The sequence below is a fragment of the Colobus angolensis genome, unplaced genomic scaffold (assembly GCF_000951035.1).
Source record: "Colobus angolensis palliatus isolate OR3802 unplaced genomic scaffold, Cang.pa_1.0 Scaffold33, whole genome shotgun sequence".
NCBI lineage: Eukaryota > Metazoa > Chordata > Mammalia > Primates > Cercopithecidae > Colobus > Colobus angolensis.
Window position 1 is genome coordinate 10638772 of NW_012116599.1, and position 14754 is coordinate 10653525.

The 14754-nt window shown below is 48.2% G+C and overlaps 1 protein-coding gene and 1 long non-coding RNA gene across 5 annotated transcripts in view; both read left to right on the forward strand.

Moving 5' to 3' along the window:
• The window catches only part of LOC105518832, a 9874-nt gene extending 5899 nt beyond the window's left edge, over positions 1 to 3975 (forward strand). Inside the window, exon 2 of the long non-coding RNA XR_001002886.1 lies at positions 1143 to 3975. This is a non-coding gene — a long non-coding RNA (uncharacterized LOC105518832). The remainder of the gene's footprint in view (positions 1 to 1142) is intronic.
• A 7037-nt stretch (positions 3976 to 11012) lies between these two features.
• The window catches only part of PSMD1 (proteasome (prosome, macropain) 26S subunit, non-ATPase, 1), a 122070-nt gene continuing 118328 nt past the window's right edge, over positions 11013 to 14754 (forward strand). For 3 of the 4 annotated variants that reach the window (XM_011951986.1, XM_011951987.1, XM_011951988.1), the window contains exon 1: positions 11013 to 11190. In XM_011951986.1, the coding sequence (XP_011807376.1) occupies positions 11175 to 11190 (16 nt within the window). In that variant the 5' untranslated portion in view covers positions 11013 to 11174. The remainder of the gene's footprint in view (positions 11191 to 14754) is intronic. The other variant, XM_011951985.1, reaches the window with a different exon arrangement.

A 14754-nucleotide genomic window follows, 5' to 3' on the forward strand; every position in this document is an offset into this window, starting at 1 on the left:
TAGCCAGGATGGTCTCGATCTCCTGACCTTGTGATCTGCCCGCCTTGGCCTCCCAAAGTGCTGGGATTACAGGCATGAGCCACTGTGCCCGGCCAGCTGTGTTTCAGTCTTATGGGACCACTCTCTTATTAAGGTTCGTAATTGACCAAAATGTCATTATGTTGCACGTGACTGTACTTACTGTTTTGGAATCTACTTTCTTCATCAATAACATACTATAACTGCCTTCCACAGCAATAATTATATGTCAATAACATATTTTCTTTTTGGAGGTAATTCTAGATTAACATGCAGTGGCAAGAAATCATACAGAAATCCCAGCACTTTGTGAGGCCGAGGCAGGAGGATAGCTTGAGCTCAGGAGTTTGAGACCAGCATGAGTGACACAGTGAGACCCCGTCTCAAAAAACAAAAAAGGAGATCACACAGAGAGATCCTGCGTACACTTTGCCCAGTTTCCCCCAATGGTAACATTTTGCAAAACTGTAGTGCAATAGAACAAACGGGATATTGACATTGGCAGAATCCACAGATCTTACTCGGATTTTCCCAATTTTACTTCTATTCAATGTGTGTGTGTATGTGTGTGCGTGTGTGTGTTTAGGTCTGTGGAATTTTATGTATTGTCTTTAATGCCTGAATCCCATTATATGAGTGAGCCATAGTTCCCTCAGCCAGTCCCATTGTTGGACATTGAATCAGGACACTTTCAACTGCAGGTAAAGATACCATGACTCACACTAGCACAAGCAGTAAGAGAAATCATTATCTCACCTAAAAGACAGTCCAGAGGTGGAGTCAGCTTCAGAGTTGGTTGATTCAGGGGGTCAGGGACCCCAGCAAAGACCCAGGCTTGCTCTTTCTCTCTGTTGGGCCATTTTCAGTGTCAGTTTCATCCTTAGGCCGGTAGCAAGATAGTTCCAGCAGTTCCACTAATTATTCCTAATTATTTTCTTAGGATAAAATCCTAGAAGTGAAATTTGTGGGTCAAAGGGTGTGTACATTGTTAAGGTTTTTGATATGTATTTTGTTTTGGTTTTTAAGTAGATATTTGCTGGGGCCAACTTTCTCCTTTTCCTTCCTAGATAACTTACTCATAACCTTTCTCTTCTGATTCAGTGATTTCTTCTCCTGTGTTCCAGAAGACTTCCAGGAACCTGAGGAGGAGCTGGCACTAACAGCCATATTTCCCAATGGAGACTGTGAGGACCTTGGAAGGGGGTCAAAAGCCTGTGATGGAGTCGTCCACACTCCTGCTGAGCCCACCGGAGACTCAAGATGAAGGCCAGACCCTTGCGCTGTCCCTGGCTCTAACCTACAGACTGGGGGCTGGCTCCCTCTCACTGGCCCCCAGGTCTCCATGGAGACTACAGAAAGCCCCGCCTGCTGGAGGCCTGCCACACTCACAGTTACCAGCTGGACGGTGGGGCTTACTAGGACAAGCAGGACCTAAAACAGTGTCTCCCCTGGGAACCTACTCCCCACCCAGCGTTTGCTGAGTCTGATCACAGGGAGGTTATTTTGTCTGTCTTGCTCGGTTTCTCTGAACCACTGAGACAGATGGCTCTCTGCTTTGAGGCTCTGTCGAGCTGTGGCATCCCCTGGTGTGTTTGCAGCGTTCTGGGCACATGCATGGGCACCAATCATTGAGAGTGCAGCTGGGAAGAACTCTGGGCCAGAAGTCATCAGAGCTGAGGTGTGGCCTTACACATGTCACTTAGTCTCTGGGGCTTCTGTTTCACAAATGCATGAGGGGGCCACCAGCCCAGTGACTTTAAACCAGGGGCAGCTTGTCCCTCTAGGCAGCACTGGAAATGTGTGTGTGTTGAGGGGGTCACAGTGACTGTGGGGGCACCCCTGGCATCTAGTGGGCATCCCACAATGTGCAGAACAGTCTCCGACAGCAAAGAATTGGTCCATTCAATGCCATTTGTAGTACCTTTGAGACATTCTGGCTGAGCCAATGCCTTCTCCCTGTCACAGTCCCCCAGAGCACAGAGGGTCAGGCTTCCCTGGACCTTGGCTCCCAGAGCAAGCCAAAATAAAGACCACACTGTTGCCTTGGGGGCTTGTCGGGCCAGGACCAAGAAGGTCTGTGTGCTGCAGGGCCAGGACAGAAATAGCCATGCATGCCTGTGAAAACAAAGAGCCTCTTTCTTTCTCATGTTGACATCGACTTTCTGTGCCAAGTCCTCTGGGTATAAGGATGCTAGGGAATTCCTATAGGCACCAAACGGAAGGAAAGCCAGGGGCTTGGACTACTGGGTATGGACTTGCTGTAGGTCTCAGGTCATTGCAAACACTAGCCTAAGCTCATTGCAAACACAGCCCCGCTGGGTTCTGTGTTTCTGTGGGGTTCTGGAATCCCTTCCTCTGTGTCCGTGAGTCTGACAGAATCGATGATGTTCCCTTAGAGCCAGGAAATCCATGTGTTTACTCGCAGAGGGAACTCACCATTACCTCCCTTGTCTTCTTTGCCTGCCTTGGAGAAATCCAGAGTCTTCGGAATGGCAAAGGCAGCTCCTGGATTTCCCTGGAGGGGAGGCACTAGCTGAGGGAAGTAGCTCCCTTCATTCATGATGCACAGTTTACTCAGCAGACACACAACTGTGCCTACTATTTGCTCAGTGCCCTGCAAGGTGCTGCCTAACATTGATTCGTTATTTCAGCTGTCTCCAAGATGGTGCCAAATGGTGCAATGGGAAACCTGTTTTGGTTGGGGGGCTCTATATTACCGGCTCCAGAACTCCCGGCTGCCAGGGTAGCCCCTACCCCCAGCCCCTTGCCCCTGGACAGCAATGGGTCTCACCTTTAGCCTCTGCCCCCAGTTCTGGTCTGACCCAACAGAGGGGCTTTATGATATTGAGGAGGGGCCCTTCCTGCTCTGTGCCTCAACCTATTCTCCCTAATAGGGAGTCTAATCCTATTCCTTCCCTGCCTGATGAGGATGGTATGAGGACGAACAGGACGGCATCTTATTTGGGGGTTTTTTTGGCAGTGGGGCTCATTTTAATCCTGCAGGACTACTTGCCAGTAGATCCATCCAGCTGCTTCCTTGTAGCCAAGAATGAGCTCAATGAATTGTGATTCACTGATTTTATTGATTTTGTTTTAAAACAGGGAGACTGGCATGTTTGAAGCTGCTATCATTTTCTATTTCTTATTTTCTTTGTAATCACCTTGTCAAAGTTTTCTTATTTGGTGGGAGAGGGAGCTTTGTGGAAGTTTGGAATTTGCCTAGGGCAGAAGTTATAAGGCTTCATAACCTTTTGTATGTATTGACAATATTTGAAACTTGGGAGATTACATATAAAAAATACCTAGTTTTCTGGGTGGAGGATGGGGCATGCTGTCATCTCAAGTCTGCTGCGGCTCACCCCCACCACCTTTACCCCCGCCCCCACCCTCCCCATCCCCCACTGCACTTCACTCATGGAAGACGTCTGCCTGGTGCTGGTCCAGGCGGGCATGTGAGTTTGTAGCCTCTGCTCCAAAGGATGGTTTACACATTTTTATTTTCATGACCTTCAGTATTCCTGTGAATGGTTCAAGAGAGAAAGTCTTCGTTTACTAAGATTTCGGTTCTGCCTCCCAAGTGACAATAAAGGGCTGAGATCCATCTCAGCTTCTTCGAGATGTGGTCACCGTAAGCATCATCATTGTAGGGACAGTCTCATTGCTGTCTTCTAGCAGACAGAAGAGTTAGGTGCCAGAAGGGACAATCTTGACGGTGGGTCACTTTCCTGAAGGACTTTAAGAAGGCATAAAGGTTGGGGTGGAGGGTGGTGTGTGAAGGAGGAGGCCCTTGATTAGGTCAGTGGTCCCTGGGAGCCCTCCTCGAGAGGCTTCCAGCCAGGTGACAGTCTGGGCTCTCGGGTACTAATCTTTCTAATATGGCGGGGGTTGTGGCGTTTCTGACCTAAATTGATGATTCCCATATCTAATAAAACCAAGAAGTACCTCGTTGATATCTTACTGAAAGCAAAATGGATCTTCTTCATTCTCATAAGGGAGGGGGTCCTAACCGGGACCCTGGAGAGCAGGGAAGCTTGGCAAATGGTGGAAATCTGTGGCCTGAAAGCCTCCCAGCCTCTGCCCTGGATGACATCTCCCCTGCCCTACCAGCTGGGATTAAAAAACCTGTAGCCAGAAAGCCTAAGTACCTATTTAGAAAGTGATTTTTACATTTTTATAGAGACAGGGTCTCACTACGTTGCTCAGGCTGGTTTCAAACTCCTGGGCTCAAGTGATCCTCCCACCTCGGCATCCCAAAGTGCTGAGATGAAAGGCATGAGCTACTGGCCAGATTTTTGAAAAGATAGCATTCAGCTTAGGATACAATGGTGTGTGTGTGAGCGTGTGAGCACACATAGCATGTTTAACCAGAGCTTAAACAACCTTAACTGAGTCTCAGAGAATGCTTTCTACTATTTGGGTCACACTTTTTCTCCTCTCAAAGTGTTTGTCTCCAAACTTTAGTGCACAAGAGTCCCTTGGTTGTCAAACCCGAAACTTAAGGCAAGCCTGCAGAGGGGCAGGAGCTGAGCCCACCTACCCTAGCAGAGAACCATGGAGTCAGCCTTGCTGGAGAAGGCGAAGGAGTGCCTAGTTAACTCGAAAGCAACCTGTGCTTTAAAGTGTAGCAAAGCAAAGCTGCAGGCTTTATTCCCTGGGGTCAGGAGGCCTGGACTTTGTCCTGTTTGTATGGCAAACACAGCCAGCCCAGTGAGTGAGTGCGTGCAGGAAGCTGGCTATTTGTATCCAGGGGCTGCATAACCGCTTTTGACCTGGTTTTGTGTGTTAGTGGATCAAGGATTGGGACAGAGGCGGAATTTGGCCTGAGCAGCCTGCCACTTGTGTAACCTTGGAGCTCAGGAAGAAATGAGGTGCAAGGCAGGGTGGATAGCCAGGATCCCACATGGACCCTTCAGATGCTTTTGGTCTGAGCCAGAGCCCTCTGGGTCCCTTATATTTGGGGCTGCCTCACTGGGACTGGAGGCAGAGATGGCCATACTGGGACATATCATGGTTCACACTGCAGTGGGGACCAGGATGTGGGGGAGCTCAGGTCCAAACCAGGGCTGGGTGCTGAGGCCACTGTGGGGCTGTGGTTTTGGCAAGGGTGAGAACCCTCTCTGGTGTCCTCCCTGGGCTCCCCAGCCCCAGCTGGGACTCCTGCCACAATGCAGACCACAGACTGCCTGTTCTTTGACCAGTGAAATTCAGAGACCCTCAAGGAAGGCTTGTTGTTGTCCTTGTCTGCACTCGCTTAGTAATTAGGTGCCTCGCTTAGTCCTGTGACCAAGCCTGATTTTGAGTCGTGGTTACAGAAACTTAGTTTGTGTCTTGTAGCCCTGAGTTCCTCCTCTTCCTCACCAGTTAACAATATCTCAGAGCAGGGTGTTGTCCTGAATCATTACCCCAACCCCAGCCTAAGCTCACCCTGACCACCACTGTCCCAGGTATATCACTGGCTCCAGAATTCCTGGCTGCCAGGGTAGCCCCCACCCCCAGCCCCTTGCTCCTGGACAGGAGGGAGTGGGTCTCACCTTTAGCCTCTGCCCCCGGTTCTGGTCTGACCCAGCATATGGCAGCTCCAAAGAGCAGACAAAACCTTGAAGGAAGGCCAAAGGGCCAGGCCTGAATGGGAGGTCAGAGGGAAGAAGGCCCAGGAGAAGGTCTAAGCCAACCTTGTCTAAAAGGAATCTAGCGCAGGCACGTAGGTAGCTGTCTATGGTGGCCACATTAGAAAAAAGTAAAAAGAAACAGATAAAATTAATTTTAATCATACATTTCATTTAGCCCAATATATCTAAAATATCATTTCAACTGTAAATTATCAAGACATTCTGCCCTCTGTTTTGCATATTGTCTTGGAATCCCGTGAGAAGTTTACACTTAGAGCCCAATTCAGATATTACATTTTCATCAGAAAAACTTTATCTGTATTTAGATTTCATTAAATGTACACATCCTCAAATTGTTTCAAATATACTCAAAGGTTTTGCAGTTATGGAATTAGTATCTATTTTTAAATTTCAATTAATTAAAGTTTAGAATGCATTTCCTCAGATGCACTAGCCACATTGCAGCTGCTCTATAGCACTTATGGCTGGTGGCTACTGTATTGGACAGCACTCCTTGAGAACAGGAGAGGCCTGGCGCGGTGGCTCATGCCTATAATCACAGCACTTTGGGAGGCCGAGGCGAGTGGATCACCTGAGGCCAGGAGTTCAACACCAGCTTGGCCAAGATAGTGAAACCCCATCTCTACTAAAAATACAAAAATTTGCCGGACATGATAGCGGGCACCTGTAATCCCAGCTACTAGAGGCTGAGGCAGAGAATAGCTTGAACCCGGGAGGCAGAGGTTGCAGCGAGCCGAGATTGCGCCACTGCACTCCAGCCTGGGTGACAGAGCGAGACTCCGTATCAAAAAAAAAAAAAAACAACAGCAACAAAAAACAGGGGAAACAGGTGAGAGGCCTGTCTGGGGTTTATTGTGATTCCTGTGGCATTTGCCTCCACAGTCACCCAGAGCTTGCTGGTCACCCCAGACCCTTGGGCAAGGGCAGGACAGCGGCGTCCAGGAGTCGGCTTGTTCAGGGCAGCCTTCCAATTGCCCAAAATATGCGCCCTCCTGGACACCATCCTTGGAAGAGAACCTAGTTCCTTACCCATCCTTTCGTACCTCAGTCCACCCAGACCAATTCCAGCCTTGATGAGGCGTTTCCCTCTGACCCAGCACCCACCCATGAGAGGCCCGTGTCACCCGGCTGCGTTTCGCATCTCTGCTCCCATGAATAAATGCTTTTACTCTAAAAACATGGCACGCGTGTTGTACGTGAAACAGCCACCAGCCTCGTGCTGAGGAGCCATAAAATCCGTGGTGTATTGAGCGCTGCGCTGCGCGTCCCGGCGGCCCTGCCAGGTAGGTGGATCCAGCCATCCGTTTTCCTTTTGCGGGAGAGGCTGGGCTCGGGGGACGCCCGCGGCCACAGCGCTGCGCTGCGAAGTGGCAGAGCAGGGATTTGATTCCCGGGCTCCCGGGCTCCACGGGCCTCCCCTTTCCACCTTATCTCCGTGCAGCTCAAGAGGCAGTCGAGCTCGATTCTTGACCGGAGAACGGAGCCCTTCTAAAACCCGGGGACTTGAATGCCTGCAGGCTGCGCGGTGCGGTAGGGGCTGTCACAGCTCCCTCCCCAGCGCCCACCTCCTAGGAGGCATTGCGCCCACTAGCGGGCGCCGCGGGGAGATGCTCTGGGCAGCTTGGAAACCACGGTGGCCTCGCCAGGAAAGAGAGCGCATAATCCAGGGTCAGGCACCGCCGCGATTTTCTCCCCGCACCCTGACAAGGCTCCCAGCCCAGCCGATACCTGTGTGAGGCCACAGCTGACCTTGATTGGGCTTTAAGAAGTTTTGTGTCACTCAACTTTGGAGGGAGGTTGTTTCTAAACCGAGCACATCCTAAGAATTCTTTCCGTGATTTCACTATGTTCTAAAAAATAGAGCTCATTTTAGAGTCTTGGACAGGGCAGGGGTTTCAGAACCGTAGGTCTGAGTTCCAGCCCTGTGCCAATAACTAAATGACCAGGTATTCATCCAATCATCTGAGAAACATTTATTGAGCACCTATTATGTGCCCAATAACTGCTAGTTACTCTAGTGGGCAGTGAGATGAATTACCCAAGATGTGGCAATGCCCTTGAGTAGTTCCTTGTCTAGTTGGGACCGGGGCAAGGAGATGTGATACCAGCTGTGTGGAGTAAAGGCTTTAAGGGAGCCCATGGTGGGCTGGGCCAAGAAAGGCTTCCTGGAGGAGGTGCTGCCTAACTGAGACTCAAAGTAAGTGGTGTTAACCTGGAGTGTGGGGGAGAGAGCCTTGACGACAGAGACACTAGCAGGTACAAAGGTCAGCGACAAGGTACATGGCCATGTGGCCACTCTGGGAGCTTCAGGGGTTCAGGATGGCTGGAGTGTGGCACGCCAGAGCCACACTGCAGGCACATGAAGACAGTCCCACCATCCTGGAGGAGAAAGTCGTGCTCCTGTTGGTTCTGATCATGCTCCTGACTGGCTGTGAAGAGTGGACCGAAGGCTTCTGGGACTGTAAGCAGGAAGTCAAGGCTGTAAGAGGCAGTCGTGGTCTGGAAAGAAGAGGGGGAGGCAACGATTGGGTAAAGGAGTGAGGATGGGAGAGACTGGTGTGAGAGATTAAAGAGGAGATCTGGTGCTGACTGTTGTGGGAGAAAAGAAGAGTCAGATTTCCGTTGCAGTGGCTGATGGATGTCCTTCACCCACACTGAGGTCAAGGAAGGAGACACACAACTCCGGGGCCACAATAGCGTGCACAACTTTGAGGTCACTGAGTTGAAGGAGCCTGTGAGTCCACCAAGCAGAGATGCCCGGGAGGTGTGTGAGTCTGTTCTCAGGAGAGAGGGCAGGGCAGTAGAGACACGTTTTATGAGCCACCACCTTGTGCACAGCAGCCAATGGCATTTCACTCTTACAGGGGACGCAGGGAGTGAGAAGAAGGCTATGGACAGAAACACAGAAGAAAGATGCAAAAAAAATAGAGTCCAAGATGGGGACTGAAGGTTTGAAGGAGCAGAATTAATCAGAGTTCAGTTTCAGAAAGATTGCTCCGGCTAAAGAATGCAGAATGGACTGGAGAGGAAGAAGCCACAGGCATGGGCCAGTCACCCAGGAGGGAGAACAGAATCCCCCCGGAGGGGGAAGGAGCCTGATGTCTGTGTCCAAGCTTCTTACCTTTTGACCATCTCAGGTTCACGTGAGGCTCACATGGGTTTGTGGCAATGACACACACAACATCCAAGTGGAAGACAGGATTGTCCTCTCATACAGAATGCCTTCTCCTTGAAGAGCAGAGGTGGCACATTGACCACCTCTCTGTTTTAAAACATGTTGAATTAGTAGCCAACATTTAAAATTCTGGAGATACTGCATGAAATTCTGATTTCTGGCTTCTCTTAGAAAAAAAACATAGGTCTTCCAACAGTCACCCTGCATTCTTGGCAGGAACTGAGTAGCAGTTGCTCTCTTTAGATGGGACACTCACTTTTTTTTTTTTTTTTTGACGGAGTCTCACTCTATCGCCAGGCTGGAGTGCAATGGTGCGATCTCGGCTCACTGCAATCTCCGCCTCCCAGGTTCAAGCGATTCTCCTGCCTCAGCCTTCCAAGTAGCTGGGAATACAGGCAGCCGCCATCACACCTGGCTAATTTTTGTTTTTAGTAGAGATGGGGTTTCATTATGTTGGCCAGGCTGGTCTCGAACTCCTGACCTCAGGTGATCCACCCACCTCGGCCTCCCAAAGTGCTGGGATTACAGTTGTCAGCCACTGTGCCCTGCCAGGCACTCACTCTTTATCACAGTCCCCACTACCCCCTAGTGCCTCCTTGACACTGTTAGTTGCCATTCACCATCCTGTGGAGCTTGTATTTTCTTTTGCTGGGCCTGCTTTACTCATTTTCATTACCTGTTGGCATTTGTTTGTGAATTCTCTAGGGGTTTGGGGCACACAGGTGTCTTCATGTGAGGGCTTGGTAGAAGTGCCTCTGTAGAGCCGGGTGCAGTGACTCACGCCTGTAATCCGAGCACTTAGGGAGGCCAGAGTGGGCAGATCACGAGGTCAGTAGATCGAGACCATCCTGGATAACACGGTGAAACACTGTCTCTACTAAAAATACAAAAATTAGCCAGGTGTGATGGCACATGCCTGTAGTCCCAGCTACTCGGGAGAGTGAGGCAGGAGAATCGTTTGAACCCAGGAGGTGGAGGTTGCAGTGAACCAAGATCGCACCATTGCACTCCAGCCTGGGTAGCAGAGGGAGACTCTGTCTCAAAAAAAAAGAAGTGCCTCTGTAGAATGACACCCCAAGTAATCTGTTTCCTTTGCATGCACATCTTCTCGAGCCCTGCCTTTCCATCTGAGCCACAGGCTCTTCAAAAGTGTTCAATAATTATATTTAATATATTTTAAACAACCACAGTTTAAGAATTCTAATTTTTTTTTTAAACTCACACATAGAACAAAATGTGTTATCAAGCACATTTAATTCGCTGGCAGCCACAAGACATTGATTGTGCCCCCAGGTTAGGTAGAAGGCCGTAGAAATGAACTTGCCATTGCTGTCCGATTGAAGAGTTTAACTTGATAGTGCATGGCCAGTGGCTGAAAAAATGCTACCGTTTGCCACTATTCTTTGTCAAGACTTTCTCAGTACTGACTCTTGAAATAAATTGGCTTATTGAAGCTAGTATAAGACTGCAAATGGCCATTGCAACTGCCATTTCAAATTTCTGAAGATGTATTAAAGCGAAGAACCCACTGCCATCAGGGTAAAAGAGGACCTAGGCAGATAGAAGGAAAGAATGGAAGACATTTTTTCTCCCTTGGAAAGGCTTTCACCATATAACTACTGCACATTTTAATACACTGACAACACTGGACATTATTCCAAAAGTAAGTAAAAACCTTCATTGTTTAACTTTATAATAAGCCAATGATTACTTGTGGATTCGTTATGATAATAAAGCACTTCTGTGGGGATTTTCTTTTTTTTTTTTAATGATAGGTTTTGCTTTAGAAGACAATTGAAAGCCACTTTTCTAAAAAAAAACGCTGTCTGCCGCTGCCCCAATTCCCCAAGTATTGGCTGGTGGGAGATGTGCTGCAGCGAGACCTCCCACCAGCAGGTGGCACTGCGCGCAATGCTCGCACCTCCCCTCAACACCCTTTCTCTCAGCAATGGCGGGTGATGATGGGGTCCTCTCTTTGTAGGGGTGGCCATTCTAATGCCTGACCTCAGGTGCAGACCAGTGTTCCCACCGCGCGGTACTCCTGACCTCGAGGAGGTTTACAGAAAACAATGGTGTTCTCCGTTTACCCTTCCGCGAGAACTGGGGAGTAGACCGCGGGGCAGAAGACGCAGTCCAGGGGAGATTCGCGCCGTGCGGCAGGCGGGGCGGCGGGCAGCCCCGGGGCGGGAGGGGTCCTGGCGAGAAGCGAGCCGGCGGCCTGAGGAGGCGACTGACTGAGCAGCGCACCCGGGGAGCGAGGAGGCTCAGTGAACTGAGCGGGTCCTGAGCTGACAGATACACTGCGCAGCTGAAACGGCTAGGGAGCCGACGGGCGAGTGAGGAGCGCAGCCATGATCACCTCGGCCGGTGAGTGCGGCCCGGAGCCAGCGCCTGGAGGGAGGAGCCGCCGTCGCGCCGGCTTTTAGCTGAGTCAGGGCCGGTGACTGGGCACCTCCCGACGGAGCGCCGGCCTGGGCAGCTTCTCGCTGCCCAAGGCCCACCTCCGGGCCGGGGGCTGGGAGTCTGATCAGGCCACTGCTTGCTTCTCTGGCTTGAGGGAATCGAGCCGGGTCGACCGCCTTGGCATCCTTCCCCAACAACACCCCAGCGCCAGGACCCGAGGGGCTTTCTGGGCCTTCCCCCTACCGCAAAAGGGTTTCTCTTTTTTCTCTGCCTCCCATTCTTGGCCGCGTGAGGTCGTCCAGCCCCAGTCCTTCCCCGCAGGGGGTCGGGGTGGGATGTGCTGCTGTGCTATTGAATAGTAAGGCAACCCGCTGGCCAGGCAGCCTGACAGCTACGGAAGTGTTTCTGGATACAGCCGAGCTCCCTTCTCCTTAGAATGAAACCCGGAATTAGGTTTGAGATGGGTTATTTCTGGGTCCGACCCAAGAGTGTTCAGTCAAAACAGATAGATAACTTTTGGGTTCGGTGAAGACCCTGAAGACGCCTTGGAGATACCTTTGTACTGAGAGCCTACTTACCCTTTCGAGGTTATGTGCTCAGTCTGTTGATTGTACATTCAAGAAAGGTGGATGGATCTGCGGAGCAGGTTTCATACGCGCAAACCATGGCATAGGTAGATTCACGTAGTGACTTTTGCAATGGAGTAAGTTACAGAGATCAAGTTTCAATGGAGACTTCAGTTCCCCCTTACAGGTTGACTTGCTTGTAGCTGTCCAGAGCCTTGCTTTTTTCCCTTGCCTGCCTACATACCCTTTTCTCATTTTCCTACTCTGTGCTTGACCTACAAAAAAAGGATTTTATTGTAAACTGCTGAGCAGAAGACAGTAATCTGAATGGTAAGGCGATCGAAAGTTTATTTTTATGAGGATTGGTTAAGGAGATCGTTGGAGATACTGGGAGACATAGTTACTTTCAAACATTTGAAGAGCTGTCACTTGTACCTGGAATAAGACTTTTTGTCCCCAAGGAATACAGTGATCGCGAGATGAATTTTAGTTTGGTATCAGGAAGTTTTTCCAGTCAGAGCTTTGTACAGATCAAATAAACACTCAGTTTCTAGCCACTTTTAGGCCTCATTCTATTTCAAATCCATCCATTACCATTGTTTCTTCTAACTTGGCCCAAACCACCTTCATCTCTTGTCTGGGTTACTATATCAGCCTTAGGCTTTGTTTTCGACCATTACCTCCATACAGTCCGTGTTTCTTGTGAGTATGCTTTTTAAAGCTTTAATCACGTAATACTTCTTTGCTTACAGTCCACCAGTGCTTCCACTGTGTTTAGAGCAGCCGTGTCCAACCCTTTGTCAAGGACTTTTTTTCTTATCTGTGGTGGCGGATATCGTGAAAATTATACACAAAGGTTTTTTTTGTTTTTTTTGTTTGTTTTTTTTTTTAGCTCATTAGCTATCATTAGTGTTAGTGTATTTTATGTATGCCCCAAGACAGTTCTTCCACTGGGGCCCAAGGAAGCCAAAAGGTTGGACACCCCTGGCATACAGTAAAATCCAGACTCTTAACCAAGGACCCGCATGATCTGATTCCCACCTTGTCTTGTAGTACTGTCTTCTTCACTCAATACACCCTAATCACACTGGCCTTTTTGTTCCTTGAATATGTCAGTTTCTTTCCTGTCTCGGGGCCCTGGCACATTCTGTTCCTTTCTAGTCTTCTCTTCCTCAGATTTTCCTTTAGCTTCTCAGTCTTTCATCTCACTCAAATGTTATCCTTCCCTGATCATTCTATTGAAACAGGCTTACTCTCTCTCCACCACAACTCTGTAGTTGCCTTGTTTGTTTACTTGCCTGATTACTGTCTTTCTCTCCCTGGTAGAATTTTGAGCAGGAAGCTTGTTTTCACAATTCTTAGAACACTGCCGAGAGCATGGCAGAAATTCAAAAGTATGTCTTGACTGAAGAGCTCAGTCAGCTCGTCAAAGCAATTCATCAATCCCTTGAGTTTTTAAAGTAGAGGCTGGCAAAGCACTTGATGACAATATAATAGACTTTAAGCCTCTTTAAGGTGGCAAAACTAATAATTTTTGAGGTCCTCTCCTGAGATTCTGTGGTGATCATATGGTACGTGTTTATTAATGCCATTGAAGTTTATTGGGTTACTTGTCAACTGTCTTCCAAATATTTTGTCACTTTGTTTTCTGTCCTATGGCTCATGTTGGCTTAGAATTTGTCCCAAGTGCTAAACAGGCTAGTGTCATGGTTCTGGTGTGGATTAGTCAGTTTGTTCATTCATTTATTGACCAGGCAGTTGCTAGGCACTAGCATACAGCGGTGAATAAGAGCTCAACATGTTCTATTAGTTTTTTTCAAGAGGTTTGACTATGCAGGGGAGTGGAGAGAGAGAGAGAGAGGTGCTTACAGGCAGGAGATGTGAAATTGAGTGGGTTTGTGTTTTTTTTTTTAAACATCATACAGACACATAAAGGCAAGTTGTGCTAAAAAGCTTTAAAACAATAGTTCCCCACCTCACTTTCCCTCTCCTAATCCCTAGAGGCAACTATTCCCAATTTTTAAGCTGTGTCTTCTGGAACATATCTGCATATTTGTAAATAATATCCAAATATTTCTGTCAATTGATTCAACAAGTTTAGACCAATATCTGCTCAGTTCCTATAATGGCATAAGAGGTTTTTAGCATCCTTAGGGCTTTCCCATTCTCTCCCCTCTCCAGAAGAGAGTTCTGTTTTGTTTTTAAGATGGGAAGTACTAATGTATGGAGTGTGTTTTATTTAGTTCTGGTCCATGGCCAGAGGCTGAGTTTCCAAGCCAGGACAATCATGTAACCGGTTAGTAATAAGTGAAACCAAACCAAAGAATGTAAAAATCCATCTCCCTTTTTGGTAAAAGCCGTTCAAATACCTTGATTGAGGATAGGTAGCGGTTTTAGTATTAGGTGTTCTGTTATTTAAGATCTGTTCTACATTTAAAGCATTCTGGCCTGTCCTCTTACTCCTTATCACTAGTTTGCAATTTTTTCTTTTTCACTGATTGAATTTTGAAATTTATCTGTTCCCTATGCTGTCTATTCAGAATCCCTGTTCTGGACTTGTCATACCAACCTGGAGTACCAAGAGGTTCTTCATATCTGCTTTTATGCTACTTTAGTTTTGCTTGGTAGATTTTGTGTCTTTTCCTGGATGGCTCTCTAAAGACTGCTTAAGCTATTTGGCAAACCTATACTTGTCCATTAGAAATGGCTACATCTAACTAAGTTGCCTTGACTCTTTTTAATCAAATCACAGTTTCAACTCAGTGTTCTGGAATGATTTTAAAACCCACATGGAAAACATTTGAGAGTGGTTTCCTTTGTGGTCTAAGTACAATAATTTCCCATATCATTTTTCCAATAATCCCTTTGACTTTTGACTGTATTTCAAGCTGTGTTCTTTTGGAGAGGACAATTATTCCTTTTACTCTCCTATGTTAGTGGTAATACCTTGAGACTAAGAGAA